Consider the following 24,382-nt stretch of genomic DNA (forward strand, 5'->3'; position numbering starts at 1 on the left):
ATTTTGACCTTGGGGCAAGTTCAGCAAGCTTATCAGTCACAGTCATGCAAATTCTTCTGTTCGGCGGGCTTATATTCAACAGAGATTTTTCCATATGACACAGATCTATTTGGGTATTTTCACTATGTCCCCACAAGACCCCAGGCCAGGGCCAGTGCCAGGAGAACAGTCACGATAGGAGAGGGTATCCTATGTTATCAAGGAAGGGACAGCTACACTGGGAGCCAACAGTTCCATTCAAAGGCAAACTTCCTATTGGTTCCCATGATCCCATGAGAGGTTCCATTTGATTGGACGCCACCTTCTGCACCTTCTGCACCTATGTTTTCTTTTCCTAAGCCACAGCTGCATCCTCTCCTCCACATCACCACCTCTTCACAAAAATTCTCAAAAAAAAAGTTCTTTTTCTGAGTGTATAATACTAGATGACTTTATTTGCAGATATACATACTTGAAACAATGGCTGTTGATTGCAAAACAATTCATTAATTTCATATCATCCCTATCATTACAGAAAATACAACCACACAATTTTTGCAAAGGATTTTGAAGAATCAAATAAATTCTGTACAAACAAAGTTTTAATATTTGATACATTCAAACTTAACAAGAGTGTAAAACATTACACCAATCACTTAAATATTCATTGATCCAATATCAATTAATCATACATTGTAGTCCATAGATTGTTGTGACTGTGGGCTGGACGCATTACACTCACATTAAGCCTTTTGTATACATGCATGTGCTTTCTCAGTATCTAAATCTACAAGTGTTTATAGATTATAAAGAAAAGATGTTTGATTTCCAGAATGTCCTTAATACAATAAGTGACATGTAATCAGATTTTGAGTGTCATTCCTAAAAGTTCTGGAAGGTTCCGCAGACTGTCCATCCATCCATGGGATTGGTCAATAACATTAATGTTCATGAGGCAACATTCCAGAAAGTGACCCGTCCACAAACATTTCATTTGGTTTTATTTTGTCAGTGTCATGTTGTGTGTGCAGAGCCTTCCCCCTATTCACATACATATTCATTGTCCTGATAAATGGAGGGAAGTGGCTGTATTGTGACCCCAGTGCTGGGGAAAATGGCTTCAGGTTGTCCATTCACACCAAGCCTGGGCCTACCAGTCTCTTTGACCAAGTCCCAGATTCATGGTTTCCAGTGAAGTGTAATCAAGAGTCAGAATGTGAAAGGAGGAGCTCTGTGGGATCACCACTGCGGTTTTCTCTGCACACCGTTACCCTGTTAAAGAAAAACAAGACAGAAATTTGAATAATTTAATTTCCCATGTGTAAACCCATCAAAGGTACTTTGGTACCTTGTTTTCATCAATGCTGGTTATGTGACATTTAACAGAACAACATAGGTGAAGAGACAGATGATGATCATGAGCAGAATCTGTGTAAAATCAGGAGAGGTTGAGATATTTTCTGCCCTTGATAACTGATTTGGGATCAGTGAGTAAGCCAGTAAAGTGTTATTTTTAAACCTGGCTGTGGTGGTGAGGCAGGGGTCAGTTATTAAGGGCACAATGAACAAAAACAGCCTGGACGTAAGAATGACAAGTCAGTCGAGGGTATTCCAGGAATGAAACCAGATCGTTGCGGAGAGAATGACACAACAGCGGAAGTGCAGAGTGCCCTTGGGAAGAGATGACGGCTGGAAAAACACCAAGGAGAGAGAAGAGTCCATTAGACAGACGAGAAGAAAAAGGAAAAATCACAGAGAAAAGAAGGTAAAGTGTTTGAGCCAAGACGGAAAAGAGAGTGCTCTAGAGAAACAATGAACATGGACTGTTTCCACCACTGCAACAAGATCTCCATTTCCACTGGCAATATGATTTGCAAGATACAATACACCCTTATGTATCTGTATTGATCTTGAATTGCCATGCAAACAGTTTTTTTTTTTCCTTTGACTGTCACATAACTCATTTGTACAGTGAAACTGAAGATCCCAGTGTTGGTATGGACTAGAGAAGATCAGGTACAGTTGTTACAATGACGTACGCTCAGGTTGTGTGGCTGACTGAGTGGGGTGTCGTCGGGTTGCGTTGAGGGGCTGCTGCGGCCACTCTGGGCCTGGGGAGTCCCTGTCGAGGCCCGTGGGATCACTACGTCATACGACAGTACCGCCGGCTGCTGCTGCTGCTGCCAGAGACCACCAGGAGTTGCAGGAGAGTGGGAATTAATGGGTTTTGAAGAAGGCATGCAAGTATGCAGGTTTGAAATATTAGAACTGTTTCCCCTTTTCATAGAGTAATGTTCACAATGCATTTGTACATTCACTCACTCACTATCTCAGTCAGTCACTCACTCACTCTCTCTCACCTGTACAAAAACACATAAAATACAAAGAAAACAATAGGGTTCCCTTGTCCACAGCAGAGAAGCTGATACGATGACTCTGAATGAAAAGTATCTCTTAACAGTGTGTACACACTTAAAACCCTGCCTTTCCCTCAGTTCACTCCAAACACCTTCGCTTGACATAAGGGATTAAACAGAGCCTGTTTTGACTTGCATTTTCTGTGTGTGTGTGTGTGTGTGTGTGTGTGTGTGTGTGTGCTTAAAAAATGGTGGTACTTACATTGCCCACTCCCTTGGTGATGAGGGCTAGCTCTGTAGGCTGGTACACGGAACTGCGCAGTTGGCCGTTGTAGCCACTGTATGGGGACACAGGCTTGTTACCTGAGAAAAATAATATTTAAACATAAATTTTTGTTTTACTGTTGCACTTCTACAGAACTGTCATGTAAACAGCCTGAAGATTCATAATGAACCATCCACAGGCAACAATCAAAGATTCATTATCTGGTTTGATATCACATCACCATAGAACATTTTGAATTCATGCCACATTTGAACCATCTAATCTTCCACCATGACCCAATGTGAATGGTTTAGGGTCACTTAAGCATCTCCAGGGAACCTTTTAAACCATAAAGCCACCCAGCTTCATAAACTACTCCGTAAAACAACTTATGTATGACGTTTCTTCCCCGTTTACTCACTCATATCGGTTGCTCTAAATATTGTACACTACAAATGTGCCAAGCTAAATGCAAGTGGGAATAACAATTCTCAGATTTAATGTCAGTTCTATGAATTTGGTCTTTATTAAATCCCATTCAGTTATACCCCCTCATATAGTTAAGCGACACTTCCCAAAGAGAATCGAATGGCTGTACAAAGGAAGCAGGAGAAGGTCCATAAACCATATGCAGTCTCCCGTTTCCTGTGATACACAAACATGGCATGGATAGCCTATAGCGGAGGACAGAAATGCCAGCTGCCACTGTGAGATACCAGGTCTCACTGGTACCACTGCCACGCCTTATTCACCACGGAGACACAACAGTGTAAACAAAAGACGTGGTAAAGTTCTCCAAAGGGACGATGCAGCCAGGGTGAGCATTCTTATGTTCACCGGCTAGGCAGGCTGCCACTTAGCAAACCATTATGGCCGGGTTTATTCATTGACAAACGAGCATCTCTGTCCTTTTTTAAACAACACGCCCTGTTCAGGATAACGAGGAGCGAGTGTTCAAATGGACAAACCGTTTTGTGTAGCCTACTTCTTTCCCTCTTAAAAAATTTTCTCTTATTTGTCCTCCACTCTCACACAGAGGGAGTAACTCAGTTTCTGTCTGAGGAGCAACCACATAAAAGTGATGTAGTTAGACATTATTTACTTAAGGGAGCCAACATTTCAGTGACAAAGACTTGAAATATAAAGCTGGTCTATAGTGTCATTTAGCTGAGCAAACAGTACTTGGTTGAGAATCTGGATTCTCAGAGATTCACTGTAATAAATCTTTGGTCACTAAACATGGGTTGGATGTTTAATTTATGTCGGGGTCCTGAATCAGACAGTCATTTCTTGAACATGTTAGTGAATGATGGTAATGATTAAATGGTAAAGATTCAGTCAAAGCAAAGACTAACAGCTTTGTATATAGTTCTTTTAGCCACCCTTAAGAGAGGAAACAATATAAATTTAAACTGATATTTAAACCACAGTGGTCTCACGCCCCTGAGGCAAATAGGAAGACAGTCTAGACCTCAGATTGTGTGGCATCTGTTTATTCCAGTGTGCGACAAAGGATTCACAGTCACTCCAGAATGGCAGTAAAATCAGAGCAGAGGGAGAGAGAGAGAGACAGAGACAGAGAGAGGGACAGAGGAACTATCTGTACCATCTGGCTTCCCAGCAGTAAGATCAGATATTTCACTGAGTGGTTTCAAAAATCAGCATATCAAATTCAGGAGTGTAAGCATGGCCATGTGAAATTCAGTACGATTTCCAGAATGTTCTAAACTGTCCATCTCCACTTCCTCTAGAGTGCTACAATCCGTCAGATACAGCTGGCCTCTAAGAGTGGTGTTATGGATTGACATGTTGCTTTGTTTATCTGTTTAAGCCAAACAACCAAAAAGTAATATTTTACCTTATGATTACAAACATCAAAGAGTAATAAAATCTATAAGTGGCTCATGTTGATACATCTGGGAGGACCTTAGCTGCGTCACATGGCAATGTTCCAACAGTGGAAACACAACATAACCGCCCCTCTATCCAACCCATCGTTACTTCACTGCTAGACAAAGTTTTCACTAAGTTTTCACAAAGTTTTCAGACACACATTTCAAAACCTAGTAGCATTGCCTTTACCCACATGAATTGTACAAACCTTTTTAATATACATTGCAGCATTTCTGTTTATAGGAACAGTGGCCATCGTGGCTCTTTTTGCTATAAACACTTTGACTGAATATTTAATTTGACCAGCTAATGTTTGTTTATTTATGTCTAGCTTTATACTGTTGTGTTAACCATGTAACAACCTTGTTGGTTTTTTATAAACATTTAATACATGTCTTTAAGGTACTTAAATGATGTATTACAAGTCTGATAATGCATCTGTTTGCTAACTGGTTCCTTATGTGACAAGGCCCATTACTATTACTATTTACTACATACACTATTCAAGCTGAGAACTGGATGAATCAGTAGAACGTATTTACCTGCAGTGGGTTCATCCATGGAGAATGCTTTGTTCTCCATAAACATACTCTGGGAACTCTGCTCCTTCAGGATGGTCTCATAGCCCACGTCCCGGCTGGGGTACAGGTTCCCCGCCACCGCTGCTGAGCCGTCCTCTTCCTCATTGAGGGTACAGAGCTCCGGGATAGTGTGGAGCAGTAAGAACACCCAAGCATTGGCCACCAGGGCTATGGCCAGCGTAGGGTCATCCCACGTCGGATTTCCGTGAACACCATTTCCGTAGATGTACATGACGATCCACGCCACCCAGATGCCAACGGAGAGAAGCCCCGTGATCAGGATGAAGGCACCTTCCTTACGCCAGCGTTTGTGCCTCGCCACCAGGGTGGGCATGGCCCCAACCACAACAGCCAGCAGAAGGTTCATCACGTAAATCAGAGCCATCACAAAGTCCTGGTTGGCAATGTTGCAGGGCACTGCGTTTGCAGTGGTGTTGATTGGGTACCGCACTATAGTAATGATTAACCACTCTGTGTTGATGATCACCTCCACCAACCAGAGTGCCAACGCACCAAGACACAACACCCAGGCCTTAGGCGGGGAGTGTCGTCTGGCCTTCACGTTCAGCTTCACACACTGCATCAGAAGGCATGCAAAACAGCCAGCAAACAGCACGCCAAACAAAAAACGCCTTGAAGCACATGTGGAGAAATCCTTGCCTACGATGAAAGCGAAGGTCAAGGCAAAAAGCCCAAGCGTACAGATGAGGAACCCTATGTGGAGGCCCACAAAACTGCGGCGTTTCTTGTCTGCCACAAAAGGCTGACTGGCCAGAAGGACAATCAGGAGGATCAGGGAGCCAACGACACCAGCTGCGGAGAAAGCCTCCAATACAATGCCCCAGGCTGCCCTGAGATCACAGAGGTTGTAGTAGAGGGATCCCACGTTGGGTCCACAACCCTGGGGAGGAGTTGAATTGACCCCCTGGGCACTAGCTAGAGACCAAACACTGATAGCCACAGGTAGAAGAAAGAAGTGGATTCCAGAGCGTGAGTGAGCCATGGCCGCGAGCACCTGTTGTCGGACAGAGGAGAGACAGACGAGTGTAAAGGGAAGTCCTGAGTTTCTGCTTTATGAAGAGAAGGCTGGGGTGTGTGTTCACGTCAGCCCATTTACAGCAAAATATCACAACACACCCAGGAAAGAAGAGTTGAGTCAAGAGAGCAAACAGAAAAAATCTTAACTATAACCCAATTAATAGTCCCACACACACACACACACACACACACAAACTTACATACATACACACACGTATATGCCGTAAGGAACTGCCCTATCCAAAATGTTTTGTTTAGAATACCAGTGGCCACATTTTCCTGGAATAGAGATGCCTCTGGTAGTTAGGTACAGGAATCCTAAAGCTGGACATATTCCAAACTAGTCTGTTAATGATTGATAAGACATTTCAAGCAGTATTGATTTTTCAGGGGGTAGTTTCAATGCATTCAGAAAGAGCTATACAATGGGGAGCAGTAACAAAAAGACTTTTTTAGGGTCAAGTGTCTATGTTTGGTTTGGTTTGACTTGGTTTACAAACCAGAAGTTTGGTCAGTTTCAGTAAAACACACATAGGTAAAAATACACACGAACACACACACACAGGCATACCCACCCACACACACATACACACACCCGGGGTGTCCTATTACAAAGTATGACATTGCTTTTTTCTCTGTTTTGTGTCTTTTGGGTTACTTTATTCTGAGTAATGGAGTTATTTCATGACTACATCAGTTTAAAATAGCACAAAGCTCATAGAGAAATTTTAAATCAGTACTAAAACCACTGTATTATGTAACACTAATAGATTCAGAAATTCACAGGGCTCTTTCAAAAGCAGAAATCAGTCTAAAATTTTGAGATGAGGGCAAAAACCAACATGACCTCACAATGCGAGGGTCAAAGGTGAAGAATCGTGGGTTGACTGTAAAGGGGTGGGGGAGGTTAGTTCTTAATCAGCACTGAAGGGTGCAACTTTGAGACCAGGGGGGTATTCCAGAAAGCGGGTTTAGTTAGTAAACTCAGAGTAAGTAGTTAACCTCCTAATAGACGAACCCTATGGCTTTGTTTTGCTAGGAGAATGCAGCCACAGGGCTCTTCTATTAGGAGGTTTACTAGTTACACTGAGTTAACTAGCTCTGAGTTTTCACTAAACCCACTTTCTGGAACACCCCCCTGATCAACCATCAGCCTCTCTGAGCCCCTCCGTCATGTGATCTTACTGCACTGCTCCGCAGAGGGCTGTGGGAACATGGTGTGGGGAGAATCTGTGACTCTGTGAATGATTGTCAAGTGGGCAGGTACATGGAAAACTCTGGGCCTGCTGAGTTACAGATTAGAACCTGTGAAACAACAGACACAGTCAAGGTCTAGGTGTTCATCTGCTACTGGAATGCCAAAAACAAACACAGGGAAATTTTCACTTAACCATCAAACTGCCATGGCAGAAACAACAAACCTCATGCTATTGCACTGCACCCCTGACAATGGAAACAATATACTTCACCTATACAGATACAACAACAACAAAAACAACAACATACCATGATTATTATTATTGTTGTCGTTGTTATATTATTATTATTATTATTATTATTATTATTATTATTAATATTGTTGTTGTTGTCGTTGTTGTCGTCGTTGGGGCAATACATTAAATACAATACGACAACATACGAACGGCATCGACAACATTAGAAATTGCGTTTAAATGAAAATGAAACTTTATGGAACTGATGAGCCATGAGCGTGTCTGAGCGGCACGCACATCCTAGTGCCTCTGGCTCACGCGCACAAAGCAAATGGCATTAATGCTGTCAATTCCACATTTCAGTATGTGCTATAACAAACAGCATACTGTCACCACGATATTTCATTGTTACACGGTCCGTCTTTAGATCTGCCAAAACATATGTGAACGCTTATTACCTACGCTGAAGGTACCACGAAATAAAAGCATGTTTACTTAGTCTGTGTGTGAGAACAAACAGAGCCAACTATTTATCTGGTTTAAATGCAAAATCATTTGCGACCGTCAAACCTCTGGGTTAGCTTTGCATACACTGTCCGCATAAGCTCAACAATGTTTCTTCAATTATTTCCAAAATTAAATATCCAAACCGAGGAAGCTTTATTTGATCTTCTCTCAAAATCCAGTGCTGATGACGTAGGCTATGGTATGCATACTTTGTGGATAGCTAAATTATTATAACGGCATTTTGATCAGTGACGTTTGAGTCAAGGTGAGATGTCAATGAACACCTACGAATATGTAGCCTTACAGCGTGCCATAAAGAAAAGTTTGAAAAGTAATAAAATAACGGTTATTTCACACAAATGGTTACGGTTCAATCACAATGTTACACAGAACACTTCAAACATATAAAGTCCCGCACCTGAGACAAAATACGAAGCTGTGAGAAAAAAAGAGACAAAAGGGCGGAGATTAGTGTTAACGCATACTGAAAGCATCTCCAGTCTATTATAGAACATCATCGGTTTCTTTATTATCACCATACATGCAAAGACTTCACAAAGCATGCGTAATTCACAAATCACGTAAATTTTGGAAAAACGGAGAAAATTAAAATATCCTAAATTTGTATTGGCAAGAAAAAAGCTTACCTGATCGTTGATTTCAGCTGATTTTTTTAATTAGCTAGTATGCTGTTTTGTCAACTGCACTCCAAATTTATCGGTTCTTGTGGCTAAATGAAAGTTTATACGACATTTTGTCGCCAAGATGTGCACGAGGACCCGAGGTGCTCACCCAACAATCATTTCTTTGTACTTCATGAGCTGTTTGACAATGTCGGCCTCCCGGCGTCTCTTCAGCTATCCTTCAAAGATTACAAACTTCACGAGGTTTTGTTGTTGCTAGCAAGTCCTTCGTTACAAGGCGACCATTTCTGCTATTAATGCATACTTTTCTCTCTCTCTCTCTCTCTCCCTGCCTCCCTCCCTCCCTTCGTCTCATACACACGCACACATGCGTAATACAGAGGATACACACCTATATTCCCACACTGATGCTTGGAACAGAAGTGAAGACCTTTCTTTTTTTTTCTTTCTTTCTTTTCTCTTTTCTTTTCTCGATTTTTTTTTTACCAAATATGTTTCTTTCTTGGTTTTAGTCCTCTAAAAACATCAACACAACGCGCATGCAGTATATAATTTAGGAATTTAGGAAGAAGTAGGAATGGACCGGTAGGCTATGTTGTTCGATATCTATTTCTGAAGGTTCACCGCTGGATTGCTATGCTCCAATGGCAACACTGGGGCATTCTTCAGATCCCAGGGGTACTACGATTAAAGTCCTCTATCAATGATGAGAGTATATTTGATAAGCATCATGTGATAAGGTGACGCAGCTGTGCTCGGGGAAAGTTGAAGGCTACCAAGCGGCTCTCTAATTCGTTTTACATTCAATGCAGAGTTAATGTAACCACGGGGTGAGACTCTGGATAGCAGAGATCGCATATCCTGGATGATTTTCCCATGAATAAAATCTCTATAAAATCTGAATTTGGGGTATTCCGCTTCAGAGCTGCTTATTCTGTGCAACAATTTAAAGTCACCGGATTTTTTGCAACTTTCTTCGAAAAAGTTATTGGTGTCTCAGTGGTTACTTTCGAGGAGAGCTCGGCCAAAAAGCTGACTCGACGATCTTATTTCCAAGCCGTGGTCAAGCCTGCCTGCAACAGAGGTTCTTGTGATATCTGATCACCAACAGTTATCGTAAAGAGCCACCTAGCGGTGAGATACGAGCATTTTTTTGGTCAACGCTCGCTGTCGGTCTTGCTTGAACTGTCACTTTGATTTATTTTGCAGTTAAGAGTGCAACCCTAATTTACGTTTTTGCTCATTTAAACGCGTTGGCTTTTTCTGCCACGTTTCTCTCTCTCAAGCTTTTCTGTGATTTTTACAGAGACTGGTAAAGTTGTAGCTTTATTGCGCTGTTGTTTTGGGTCTTGATATTCCTTTCTTTAACTTTAAAAGACCTTTAACATCAGTGTTATACATTATACGTGAAAATTACACTTGTAATGCCAATTAACTTTTTAAAAAAAATTATTTTATGAGCAAGATAGGAATTTCAAGAGTTGTGAAACTAATCAAGAGTTTTATAACCATCTAGAAACTATTGTTGGCTTGAAACTGTTACCCTTATAATGTTTTGCAATCAGTTATTGTATATATTTCATCATGTAGTGTCATTAGCATTATTTTGATCAGTCATCCTGTTAACATGGATTAGTTCCAGTACCAAATAGGCATGAAAGGGCTTAAGAGTCTAAGAAGTTCTGGTCTATAGCTTTAACACATCACATTATGAGGGTTTTTCAGTGGTTAGTATTGCAGCATCTCAGACTTTGGGGAATGACAGTTGGTCAGCCAAGCCTCTCTGACAGGGTATCCGCTCTGGGTAAAACTCTGCTGATGAATAGGAGAGGCTGAGCAGTTTGTGACACTAGTGAAGACACACTCACTCACACACACACACACACACACACACACACACACACACACACACACACACACACACACACATCTTTTGACACATTTAATTCCAGTGTAAAATACAATATGAATCTGTTTTCAGTGAACAAAACTGTAATCATTTGTACAGCAAAAATGAACTTTTCACAGCATAAAGTGCATCATCATCAAAGCAAAGCCATGTTACGTCTGAACAGTTAAGCATCGTGCATGTACCGCATGCCATTGATCCTACAGGTCCACACATCACACAGCATATCACTCCTTCACAGAGACAGAGCAGCCAAGGGACCAGCAACCAAAGAATGGGACAAATCTTAGCCTTAACAACTGTGTGTGTGTGTGTGTGTGTGTGTGTGTGTGTGTGTGTGTGTGTTGCATGTGCACACTTCTGAGTGTGTGTTATATGTGTGTATGTAACAGGGGTTAAACCTGTGAAATGATCCTCTACGTACTCCCATGTAAGATCAGTATACCATCTCTTTACCCCAACACTAATCACACTTATGTAACATGATCTAATGTCTTTCTGCCAAGACAGAACATATTCTTCCTACTCTGAATTAGCATATGTTGAATTAGCATCTAAATATTTGCAACACAAATGGGAGGATTATGCCCTGTCAACATATGAGGTTATTATGTAAAGCTGTTATTGGACAGCTAATATGATTTTAGTCTAATTTTCCTTCATAAAGTTTAAGAGCATTATTGAACCTGGCTCTGATTTGTTATGTATAGTTTAGTCATTATGAGTTCCTGTTTAGAGTATGAAAGATGTGAGAAGAAGCATTACTCCATTCTCACCCTTCCTTCCCTTCCACCCTCAACTTGCTCCTTGTCTCTTGTTGTTTCTCCTCTGCTCTCTCTTAGTCCCACGGTCTGTCTAAGCCAGTCCCCACAGCTGTGTAAGCCCCTGTACAGCCTTCATTCATTTTCAATCAAAAGCCTGACCTAAGCTCATGCCCCTTGCTTTGTATTCTTAAATGTTTAGATATGCTTGCTCTCTGTTTTTCTCTTGTTTCTCTCCCCCCCCCCCCCTTCTCCCTCCATACTGGCCCTCTGTGGCTGATGAAAACGCTTTATTCTCAGCAAGTGGTGTTTGTGAGACAGCAGGAGAGATGTCCACAGAGAAATATCATCTGACAACATCTGCACAGCCATAGGCTCTCTCACGTCATGTCACTGGAGGGACATAGGGAGAGAGAGAGAGAAAGAGACAGAGGGATGGAGAGACATAGAGAATCTGAGCACAGCTGACATAAAAAAGCATGAAGAGGTCACAATGAAGAGGTCAGGATGATAGGGAAAGGGGGAGGGGGCATTTTTATCAGTGTATTCTAGATCTTTCAAGGCATTAGGTTCAATATGATAAAGAGAATAGATTGGTTGAATAAAGTGTCAGTGACAGTGGCACTAAATGGAGATCTGTAGGACAACAGCATCAGAAAAGGTTCAAATCCCTAATCATGTGAACAGACTAAAACGTATTCTTTGGTAAATGGAAAAAAGACCAAAAAGTGGTCGTCAGTGTTTGTTAAAGACAGAATGTTGGTTCTGGATATCCATAAAATTCCTAAACATCATAAATGATTACTGACATCCAAATGGGAACATGTCATGACTTGAGACTAATATGGGAAAATAGTTTGATTATTTGCTATTGTTGTAAAGAGATTTGAACATATTTTTTACTTGCAGAGCACATTAAGGATTTGTTTCGTTAAGAGATGTGAAGCATAATTTGATTTTATTAATGTTTCCCTGGTGAGATGAATCTTATAACAATCTATTTGTTTTTTGAACACATTTAATGGACCTAAAAGCTTGGATACAATCTATTACTGTCCAACGGAATTGTAATGCAGTAAAATTAGTAATTAGTATAATTAGTTCAAGGAGCACTTATTTCAGTAAATATAATAGGCTATGTTCCTTTTGAGTGTGTTTTATGGGTGGCTTTGTCTCTCAGTGAAAGATCAGGCGTTTCCAGTATTCAGGTCAGTATTCAGCTGTGAGGTCCGTCTTTGAGTTGCTCTGGTCAAATGTTTTGGATTGAAAATGTTGTAGGCATTTAAGTGAACCTATGCTGAGTAGTTGGACAGGTTATTTTGTTTAGCATGACTCACGTCATAGAGAACACACTATGTTTGTGCAGAGGGGACCTCCCTCTCACTGCTGTCAAAGGGAATCTTCACTGACAGCTTTACCCACTCACTGCGTTTCACCAAAAAATCAACAGCGCCACCTGTGTCTGTGGTTTGCTTATCTCTGTTAAATGATGTGTAATCTCTTTTGACCAGTCCTGCGTGCACAACAACTCTGATGTTATGACAGAACAGAACAGTGATAAAAAATCCAACGAGAACAGGATGGGTTTTTTTTTCATCATCACTCTCTCTTCATTTCTCAAGGCCGGGCTTGTGAGAAGGTGATTCTCAAACTGTTTGTGAATTCTATGGTAAACATTGTTTTGTGTTAGGACGTTTGAAACGCACTCTGGGATTGTTTGCTTCAGTGAATGTAAGTGAATGTAAATTTGCCTTGGATCTGAAGCAACTTTTATGTTTGTCCCTGGAGAAAATGTCACTTGAATGATTACTGAGAGATCTTGCTGATCCTGTAATGATGTGTTTAGTGTATTGGGTGACCAGACTGTACCTATAGACATTAATGAATGATTAACTGATGCTAATAGCATCTCTGCTACAGCGCTAGTGTCACATAAGACAAACATGACCAAATATGACCAAATTTGGCCAAATATACCTAAAACAGCAACAAGCAGAAGGACAGACAGTGCTTACACAAAATTCCCTAAATCTTTCCCATTTCACAGAAATTCACATTTCGAATCACGTATCATTTATGACCAAATTAAAAAAATAATAATAATAATAAAAACCCAGGATACTAAATATCACTAGTACCTGGAGTTCAAAAGTAAATACTGCATGTTTTTTTTCTTTTTCTTCTGATCCCCACAGAGGGTCATATGCTATATACCACTTATGCATTAATGTAACATCTCTCTGGATTTGACATTGAGCCGTCTTTTACGGCTGTACACACAGTTGTGGATGAGTGGAAACAGTCTGTGTCTAATGCCTAGAGCAATCTATTCCTAAGAGAAGTCAAGTGTGTAACTCTCTAACTCCACACACACACTATTTTTTTAAAAAATGAGAGAGAGAGAGTTTGTGGGGACCTCAGGCAGCTGCAGATGTGACACTGAGTGCTTCACATGGAGTTGAGGTTAAGGACAGAGAGGGTTAGGGCTTTGATAAAAATGTGGTATCTAAGATGTCTTGACGCATTCTTTAGGACACATGGAAAAACATGTCACATGCCACAAAAAATTATTTTACACCATGTTGATGCAAATATCATTTTCAACTGAGCTGTCACTTTAGAGGGTCACATTGGTTTGGCCTTTGAGTTTAAGGCAAAGGCCCTGATGTAATCGGGATTTCCACATAAACTGAAAAGGTCAGCATGCTGTGATCCAGTTCTTTGAGTGATGACTGGTGTATAACAAGTACCTTAACCCTACATCTGTACATCACTGCTTTTCCTCAAAATAAAAAAAAAAAATCCTAACCAGTCATTCACTTTGTTACTGCTGCTACTTTCCCCAGAGACCAAAAGCTCTGGATATGGTAAAAAGTTCAGTATCCATGAGAAAAAGAACCTATTCCAAATATGCATATGTCACAGGTCATTGTACAGTGTGTCTGGTCATGTATACATTTTGTGCCTGACAAAATATTTTATATTTATGCCGTTCTGTAATTAATGTTTCTTTGGAACGGATCTTTTTACTTTTTTTTCTTGCAGTGGCAGGCTGGAACAGCTTGGCTTACATGATGAAGTCGGATCTGCGGCCCTGAAGAGGGGTGATTTCCCTTTGCAAACGTTTGGTCCCACTGGAAACTGAAGAGGTGGAGGCATTGACTGGTGCGTTCCTGTGGTGGAGCTGGTGACGTGGGTGCAGTGGCCCACCTTTGAGGAGCAGGACGTCCCTTACGGCAGCACGAAAGGGCTTGCTGACGAAACAGTAGAGGAAGAAGTTGACGGCTGTATTGAGCATGGCCAGCATGTTGGCGAGGTCATATGCCAGATGGACACGCCAGTCCGTGTGAACTGAAGACACGTAGAGGTGATACAGCACCACCACAGTTCTCGGGGCCCAGAGGACGGTGAAGACGGAGGTGATCGCCAACAGCATGCCCGTGGTCTTGCCCAGTCGGCCTGGCGCAGCCAGCTGTTGACCGCTCTCCTCCTGGTGGTGTCTCTGCTGCTGGTGCTGCCGTCTCCGTAGCCTGTGGATGATGAGCGAGTTCAGCACCAAGAAGATGCTACAGGGTAAAAAGTAGATGATAGTCACGTGAGTCCAGATGAGGATGCAGTCCAGTGAGGTCGGGGGTCTGCTCACACGCCACAGGTCAGACCACCAAAAGAAGGGCACTCCGGACACGAGTGCCAGAGCAAGGACTGCCGCGATGATCTTCCATGCCCGGGCAGGGTAGCTGATTTGCCGGTGGAGCAGGGGGTGACACAGTGCGACGTAGCGATCGACGGTGAGGGGTACGGTGGCCCAGATGGAGGCGTGGTTGGCAGCAAACTCCAGCATGCTGATGGAACGCAGCAGCATGGTGGGAACCTCACGGTGGAACACGGCCGTTTCCAGGAGAAAACCCACAAAGATGATGAAGAGCTGACTGAGGATGTCAGCGCCAGTCAGTGCCAGGAGGTAGACATACAGAGCCTTCTGGGTCCGATCTGCCAGCCGGGACAGAGCCACCAACGTCAGGATATTCACTGAGAGAAAGAAAGACAAAGAGAGACAGAGAGAGAAAGAAAATGATGTGTTATTGTGAGTAAGAGGTCATTCTTGAACTACAAGGGAAGGCCCAACAGGAATCTCCTTCGTTTTTGTACGTAGTGAGCAAATTAAGCAAGTAAGTAAATATCAAACCATGCTTAGAGAGAGGAGTGTTGCTCTGGTCTAAAAGGAGAGAACTAAATAATGTATGTAACAAGATTGCTGTAAAAGTAAGGTTTTATATTTTAATAAAATGTAAATGTGAAGTTGGGGTACAACCTAATCTGAAATGGCATGTTATGGTTGCAGTCCATGCATTCCAAACTGGAAAACATTTGTAATGCTCACAGCATACATGTTTGGGAAGGCATTCCACAGATTTGGTGATTTAGGGTTTTGACATAAACAATAAAGTGGAGAACTAGCATGTGGCTCTACTGGGTTATGTGCCTCAAAGACACATAGTTTAAAGCTCCTCACAGACATGTTCTTGTCAACAGTAGGATCACCCTCCCAACACACATACACGCATGCACGCGCGCACACACACACACACACACACACACACAAACACAATTCAATCCCCTTAGGAGGCAATTACTCTGATTTACCTTCAGTGGACCCTAAGAGGTCACCAGTGAGATTCAGGGAGAGAGAGTTAGGGAAGAAAAGTGAGAGAGAGAGAGAGAGAGAGAGAGAGAGAGAAGGAGAGAGAGAGAGAGAGCAGAAACAGCTAATCTTGGACTCCCCTTCTCCTCCTGGTGTCCTCCTCATCTCTTAGTGTGTTAGATCAATAACGCATCACATTAATCACTGACAAGACAAAAAAAGCTGAAAACAACAACAAAGAACAAGGGCACACAACTCTTCAACAGATCTACAGTGACAACATGAAAGAATCTGTTTATGAACTAATCACTGTTGACTTTAATGCCTGTAAAGCTGAGGGGGGGGGGGTGATAAAATTGATTGGTGTTCACTCAGAGTGAGTGATATAGTTCTGTTTAAAATGAAATGGGAGACAGAGCAGGATTTGATCACATGACTGTCCCATCAGGGTGATGGAACAGAAGAACGGATGTGATGAACACAAGGAAGCTTAGACATGTCCGATCTGTCATATGGACCATGCTGGTAAATGATTGGTTTTCTGATTAAGCCACTGACAGATTCAGCATATTCAATGCATCCTTCAGTACCACTGAAAATGAATGCCACAGATCTGATGTTGGGATAATACATTGAGATCTGCTCTGTGACTGGTGTGTGACTTAGTAAGTAAAACCACTCAGGCCGTTCCCTTTGAAAAACACTGCAATCTGTCATTTCTTCTGACAGATTTATCACTTCCATCAGGGAAGTATGGATATTACGTCATATTGTTTTTTGGTCAAAATGAACACTTCTGTTGATTTACTGAATTACTCATATCAATAAATGACTAATTTTGCCTTTCAATATCAGCCCATTGACGGTGTGCATGTCACCAGTCAAAGGTTGGGTTTTGGAGTGTCAGAGTGTTTCTGTACCTGGCACACCCACACACAGAAGGGCGCTGTAGTAGACCACAGGGATGTAGCCTAACACACACTCGGACCGCGGTGGTCCCTCCTCCAGGTGGCCGAACGCCGTCCCATTGGGCCAGTCAATCATGGCCTTTTGGTGTCTCCTGTGCCAGGAGAAAAACAGACTCATTAAAGCGTGTTTACACATGCATATGCTTTTCTACTCTGAATTTTCCTGATCACTCAGGTGAAAGGATTGGGGGTAATGGGTTGTTTGATGGAGAAACCGGAAAAATGGAATCTCCCTGTAACAAACTCAGACCTGTCTCTGGCCAGTGAGCTCTTCAGGCATTTCATTTTTGACTTGATACTGACCAAGACTGGGATCTGCTGACCCTTTTCTCTATACCACAGCCTCATGATGCTAACAGTAATCTAGGAAGGAATTTGTATTTCTCCCATTGGTTATTCACAACACAGAAGGTTTGAGACTAGCATTGGTGAATAATTGCTCACACAATGAGAGCATAGATGGAGTCGCTCTAATGGATTCAGGATGACAGCTTACCTTCGGAAAGCCCTGTTGCACCAGTAAATGAACCCATGTTTTTTGGTTACAGCCAGTCAATTAGAGAAACAGGTTCATAATGGCACATGGGCGCAAGGAATGCTGCCCACTGCTCCTGCGTCTGTTGTGTGTGTTCACTACTGGTGTGTTGGATGGGTTAAATAAAGAGACAAATTCACTGCTCACTGTTCAAAGTGTGTTTGTGCAATCACGGAGATTTACATGACATTATTTTTAGATGGAAGGAATGGACTAGAAACCATTCTAGCTCCCTTATCTCTTTCCTTCCCCTTCCTATCTCTCTCTCTCTCTCTCTCTCTCTCTCTCTCTCTCTCAGCACTTTTAACCTGAATTTCACCCCATTCCACCTGACTTCATTGCTGCAAAAGATATGGTGCGGCAGTAGTATTATTACAGGGGATGTTTGCTTGTGTATAACACTTGACCCAGCGTAGAGTGCTTTGTCAAAAGGAGAGGTTTGTGATATCTCATCTTTAGAGAGAGTTGTATACTGTGATGCATGAACATCCTCTCTAAACTGTAAAGGTGCTTTTTTGTCATCCATGTGATCAAGTTACAGCGTTCCCAGAGTAGCCTTGGGGTCTTTGATTACAGACATGAAACAGGACTATTAAAATCAAATTGGACAAATGTAAAAATGATTTATTGATGCTGACTGACACACAGACTATTTGTGAAACACATTTTACTGCCTATGGCAGGACATGCACACACATACACAGCTCCCACTGTGCTGGGGTTTTCCTGCTTAGCTGAGCAATTTTCATCCCAAAGGTGAAGATTGGACGGAGGCGAGATTTGTGTGCTGTCACCTCATAATGACCAGAATGTTCATTCCCGAAGGAGCCTTTTTTCACCAGGAAGAGATGAATAGGATAGCTGTACGACTGCCCCATCAATTTTCCTGTCTTTCTTTGTTTTGAATGGTTTGGAATTTCATTTCGATGCGTTCACTGCTGGTGATTTGAGACTGCGAGTCTGAAGAATGCATTGGTTTTCTAACTCAGCAAAAGAATGAAACCTGTCAGCATTTGTGTCACTGCCAATATTTCTGCTGTGCTGAAAAAAAACATTCTGCTCCTTTTAAAGATCGTACTGGGTTCCTACCAACCCACCAAGACGCATCTTAAATGTCTAGTCCAGAAATGACTGATTAAAATGAACAGTTTTGCATTAGCCCTGGCATGTTTACTATTCAGCTGGTCTTTGTAGTTTACAGAATGAGCCTACTGTCCTCTGACAGTAATTTGCCCTCTTCTTCAATAGTTGGAGTAATCTAACAGTGATTTATTTCATAACAAGCTTTTCATCACGTCGCTCCTCACAGCACTTTTGGCACAGAGCTTCACAGCAGCCAATAAATAATCTCCTCGTATCCCTTGGGAACACTTACTAGTCTAAGCGTATCTCTGTGCGTTTACAGAACGCTTCCATCACATTCTTCCTCTGACTTAAGAAAGACTTTATTTTGGTCTTTTTGGACAAACCACTGTTCTTTAAAAAGGATAGCCAAAGTCACTTTGTGTGTGTGTGTGTGTGTGTGTGTGTGTGTGTGTGTGTGTGTGTGTGGGTTTGGTTCATAGACCCTCACAGTCCTGTTATGTAAGTTCCATGTGTATTTTAGACCACAATCCTCAATGAAGATGAAGCAGTTTCAATCCGTGGGCCTCTTCTTTGATGTCTAATTACAGAAAACAAGCTCTGCAGATACTCAGTCATCACTCTTTGACCTTGACTAGCAAGACACTTAATCATTTATTTCTTTATCTTGCTCTATCTTTTTCTCGTTCTTCTTTTTGGCTGGGGTATCTGTCCGAAGGAAAAATGACAGGAAATGTGATATGATTTATGAACTCCAATATGCCTAGGAGACTTTGACTTGCACTTATTACATGAGCAGTCACTAATCAATATCACAGTCTAAGGCCTTTTCATTTATTCCAAATGTCCTTGAGCCCACTCAGTGACCAAATGAGATGTGGTGAACAGGGACCAACTGGGAGATTTTAATTTGATGGTGTTGATGGGAACAATTCTGTTCTGTAATCCCAGGTTGTCATTAAAAAAAAAAAGAAAAAGAAAAAAAAAACCACACACACACACACACATGTTGGGATTTGTCCACCATCACCATGGAGACCAAAGCGGTCCTGTGAAACAATTTACACATCTAACACAGTTCTAAAAAAGGTGAAGATATACGTTTTTGCGGTAGATCGCTGGAGTATTCTCGTGGATATCATGGGTGTAGTGATGCTGCACTGATTTTACTGTAAGTTTTTTTTAAACTGTCTGGCGAGAACGGGTCTAACAGATGCTCCTTCAGAATAACTGAATTTTTCCTCTATGTGTCCAGATTGGTACATAAGAACTTTATGTGAGCTGAGATTTAAAATCCATTATACTGTAGTGTAGGATATTTAAGAGAGATAATGTCAGAAACCAAGGGATTTTAGAATGCCCGTCACATTTTAATACCAGCTCTATACCCAGATAACACACCTCCCCACAAACTCAGCTCAGCTATGCACTGATGTTCGGAGTTATGTAAGGATTTCCTATAGTCTGTGTGCAATAACCCAAAAAAGACCCTTGAGCTCAGAATTTTTTTTTTACTGGAGCTTATGGCTCAGCCTAAAGCCCGTATGTGTCCGGTGCTCTGTTTTCTTAAGCTTCAGAAATTCACATGGGTAGTTTTATGCCTGGGGGCACCTGTTTCAAAACAGGAAGCAGCCCCTTACATATGGGGGAAAAAAACACAAGTCCGTCTGCGGCCAGGGACGTTCTTGTCAACAAAAAGATGCTTCTAGAAAGTCCTTTTGCAACTCCCTTTTTGTTCTGTCGTGACCACACAGGAGGATTTTAGTGTGGTGAGAGCACAGCACGGTTGCTAGGGACGACATGGTTCTAAAGTGCTTCGGCATTGTGTGAGTAGAGTCTTAACCTGAGTGCTCCTCCATCCCAAATGTTACACACCATCACTGACATCACATGACTGGGAAACTCAAAGGCTCGTTATACAGAGAATATTTACACATGACTCCATGACATAAGCACAGTGTCACCTCAAAAGCGTATCTGAATTGACATTTTACATTTATTCATTTAGCTGATGCTTTTCTCCAAGCGACCACTAAGACGAACAGAAAACAAACCAAGCATATAGCCATTAAGGACCTGTCTGTTGCATAAGTGTCACAGCTGAACACATTGTATTGACATATAAAGATTAATTCACATTTTGCTCATTATTGAAGATGACATATGTAGTGTGGTGTAAGAGATGGTATATTAGGACTGCAAACATTACAACTAAAAATGAATTAGCCCTGGACTCATTTCACGTGTAGCTGTAATGAACTCTTTCTTTTTTCAGTCCCTTCCGTTCAACTGAGTCCTCTCAATTATTCATGGGGGGGAACGATACACCTGAAAGAACAGCAGTGAACTCAAGGACAATGGTACAGCAATACCATCCTCACCACTCGTTGGAAAACAGAGGAAGAAAAAAAAATTCACCGTTTCTCAGAGCAGGGAGCTTTCTCTGGTTCAGGTTACGCTTTGCCGGGTCTGCGGACTTAAACCAGCACCCTGTTTTCAGCGCCTGGACTGCATAAAAATAGCCGGAAATTTCCAGCAAAATGGCATTCCAGTTTCTCAGAGCATGGGAGTTTGGACTTGACCCTGAGTTTCCTGCTGTCCCACTGGTTAACATGACAGGAGACAGAGGAACCACTCTTCTTATTATCACCACAAATCTCTCCTCAGAAATGCCCCTGTCTGAAAAACGAATAGTGAAGGGAAACATATCTAAGGGCAGAGGAAGAGAGTGCACTCTGCTGATATGAATCTAAGCTCAGTTCAAATCATATTAACCCCTTGCTGTACTTTTCCTATCTTAACAGTTAAGACAAAAAGCCCATACTCAGGTCCATTTAAAGAGAATAAAATGTCAACTTTCCAAATTAATCTACATCAAAGACGCTCAGGTCATCTGAGGTGATTCCAGATAAAGTTGGTTTGCCTTTCATTTTTATAGGATCGATTATTCGTTTTTATGGTTGATAAATCTCCCAGTTAACTCATGGCCAAGTTCTTTCCTGTTCTAGTTTTAACAGCATCACATGTCAGAACTTCTTTCAAGCTTTGCATGCGACAAGGTTGATAACACAAAAACAGACCAAAAGACCCAAACAGAACTTCACAAAAAGACTCTGCTAATGTCCACTGGTAAAACAGAGAGGCTCTGTCAGAGTAAATATTAGTAGAAGCCATTGCTTTGAGTGTTAAGGCTGGTGCATTAGTGAAGAGGATGGATCATTCTTACCCTCACGGCCAGATGCCAGAGCCCATCTGTGCGACTGTCCAGCCTGTCCACAGCCAAGTGCCGTACTTCCCACTGCCAGTGCCCTGTTGAGGAGCCCAGGACCAGGAAGAGGAGGAGGAGGAAGAGCGGAGGGAGCGGAGCAGCAGGCACATCACTGAAGCTTAGTGGGAGAATGAGTGAGGGAGGAGAGAGGAAGACAGAGAAAGCCAAGGGGAGGGAGGGCAATGGAGCAAAAGGAAGGAGAGAGAGCGAGAGAGAGAAAGAGAGAGGGAGAGAGAGTCAAAGCAGGGATAGGAAGACACAAGTGTTGATTTCTGTGAATGGAAGCAGTTCTGAGAGAGAGAGAGAGAGAGAGAGAGAGAAAGGGAGAGAAAGAGAGAGGAGAAGAAAAAGGGAACAACAGGGAGGTGTCATTTTCTGTGAGTCACGGTCAGTGGCAGCATAGTTAGACATATGGGTTTAGGGTTTCACGTTGTTATATACCTGCAGTCCAGCGAGACACTGTGCCTCTCTGCCGTGTGTGTTTTAACGAGGTCTCTATGGACTTGCTCAGGCTGTGATTTGAATGTAAATTACAGTCCAAATTTAGCTTTGGCCATGTGGTCCCCAGTTTGTCTGCCCGCAGGTCACACAGTCCTTGGACTGTCATCAGTATTACGACAATGCTCACACATACCACGCACGCATTTCAGATCGATCTATACTCCCACATCTAATTTGTTTATAGGACTTTCATTACTAAGTAATTACAGAGTAATTAACACACTGTCCTTAAAGAATTCACCACTTGGATCAGCTGAGGAATCCCCCTCTTTGTTCTGTAATGAAATATTACAGCTTTTCAGAACAAAAATACTTAATGAAAAATTTCACAAAGATCTCATGAAAAATGAGAGTCCACAGCTGAAATTAAAGAAAAAATTGTTGCTGTTGTTGCTTTTGCTGTTGTGTGTGCATATGAGTTTGTGCGCACGTTCGAGGGTATGTGTGTGTGTGTGTGTGTGCGTGTGTGTGTACATTCATTTTGCCTTCATTTCCTGCAGCTATGTGCTAAGACAGGCATATGATACATAATCGTTTACCTGAACTCCTGAATCTTTCTTTTATATCCACTATCAGCTGCTCCATAGAGACCTACAAAACACACACAAAATAAATCACCATTTACATCCAGGAGAATCACAGACGCTTTTAGTCCATTTAACCACGCAATGCTGACTTCCACGAAGAGCAACGTGCAATTCCACTGAGTTAGTTATCGGCAAGAGCGGTTTATACTGGTCCCATCTTCTACTCCAATCTTCACTTAATGACAAACGTGTGGAGACTGGATGGGTGAAAGCATTATGTTTGACATCTGTAGCATTTAACTGATGTTTCCTCAGTTTCTAGTAGAACATGGTCATTTACTACAGTGGCTTCATTCCGATTTGTAATCAAGTCAGTTTTCTCCATCACCAAGAGACAGGGTTGACATGCATACTGGTGTGTTGATGGTATTGATGTTTAGTGAAGGTAAATGCAGGTAAATGTTTTAATGGACAGATGAACGTAAATGATTCTAATGGAAGCGTAAACGTAAATGCTTTAATGGGCAGATAAAGTTATTCTATGGCATACCAGTTCTTTTGTTTGAGAAATGTTGAAATGCATAAATATAAATGAAAAATAAATAAATATATTTATATATTTTTTTTTTCACATTTTTGAAAAATTTTAAAATCTTCTCTTATCATACTCCAGACACAGGTGATGGTTTTACCTGTCAATAAGAAACTGCTAGCATTACTGCTACCTTACTCTGTACCAATACATCCCATTGTGTTTTCCTGATGTGGCCAGTGGGGGCTTAAACCACTATTAGTTCTCCACTTAGGCATCAGTCACTGTATGTATTATCATATAATGGCTGCTGTTCTCACCATCTTAAAAAGGCCATTTTTTCACCCTGCTGCTCCATCACCCCAGCCACAGAGTCCCTGGGTAAGTGCAGATTCAGCAGTGTGGGGTGTGTGGGATGGTAGGGATATGATGGGGGGTGCTTCCGTCTGTGGACACATATGTGTGGATGTGTGGTCACCCGGGTGGTAATCTGTGAGTGTTTGTGTGATAAACTGGTTCCTGACACCACCACAGCAGTGACGGAGAGAGACTCAGTCATGCAGAAAATGAACTGCATCAACACCGGGCCTCATTATCCAAACATGCAGAGGCAACAGCTCTCATCAATCAACAGTATCGGCTGTGTGTGTGTTTGTGTGTTTGTATTTGTGTGTGTGTGTGTGTGTGTGTGTGTGTATGTGTGTGTGTGTATGTGCGCATGGCTGTGTGTTTACGTACGTAATATCAGTTGTAATTCTTCTGTGTGAGCAGATTTATCTCCCCTGTGTGCATTTATGAATTTGTCTGATCCTGCTCCATATTATGCATAACTCTGAGTTAGTGCTTTATGACAGACGTCATCTTGATATCACTTATTGCTTTCTCCTCAGGCTTTGGCTTTGACCCCTGACACCCACATCCCTGTCTCATGTGGCGACTGCGTCAACCACACTTCCTGT

General features: G+C 42.0%; 2 protein-coding genes across 6 annotated transcripts; both read right to left on the bottom strand.

Annotated features, from left to right (window-relative positions):
• Window positions 1-416: 416 nt before the first annotated feature.
• gprc5c (G protein-coupled receptor, class C, group 5, member C) lies at window positions 417-9,367 on the bottom strand. 5 transcript variants are annotated; one of them, XM_030773299.1, is made up of 6 exons: window positions 8,701-9,367; window positions 8,472-8,489; window positions 5,037-6,090; window positions 2,599-2,699; window positions 2,019-2,159; window positions 417-1,251 (listed from the first exon to the last, which is right to left on the bottom strand). In XM_030773299.1, the coding sequence occupies exons 3-6, from the start codon at window positions 6,076-6,078 to the stop codon at window positions 1,219-1,221; spliced, it is 1,317 nt and encodes a 438-aa protein (XP_030629159.1). In that variant the 5' UTR covers window positions 6,079-6,090; window positions 8,472-8,489; window positions 8,701-9,367; the 3' UTR covers window positions 417-1,218. The 5 variants fall into 5 exon arrangements, with proteins under 5 accessions (XP_030629159.1, XP_030629162.1, XP_030629160.1 ...); XM_030773302.1 differs by lacking the exon at window positions 8,472-8,489 and having other exon boundaries at window positions 9,089-9,367; XM_030773300.1 differs by lacking the exon at window positions 8,472-8,489 and having other exon boundaries at window positions 8,846-9,367.
• Window positions 9,368-14,434: 5,067 nt separating this feature from the next.
• gpr142 (G protein-coupled receptor 142) lies at window positions 14,435-17,053 on the bottom strand. Its single transcript, XM_030774851.1, has 2 exons — window positions 16,930-17,053; window positions 14,435-15,396 (listed from the first exon to the last, which is right to left on the bottom strand). Exons 1-2 carry the CDS (start codon window positions 17,051-17,053, stop codon window positions 14,435-14,437), a joined length of 1,086 nt encoding a protein of 361 aa, XP_030630711.1.
• Between the last annotated feature and the right edge of the window lie 7,329 nt (window positions 17,054-24,382).

Source organism: Chanos chanos, chromosome 5, assembly GCF_902362185.1.
Source record: "Chanos chanos chromosome 5, fChaCha1.1, whole genome shotgun sequence".
NCBI classification, from domain to species: Eukaryota; Metazoa; Chordata; class Actinopteri; order Gonorynchiformes; family Chanidae; genus Chanos; species Chanos chanos.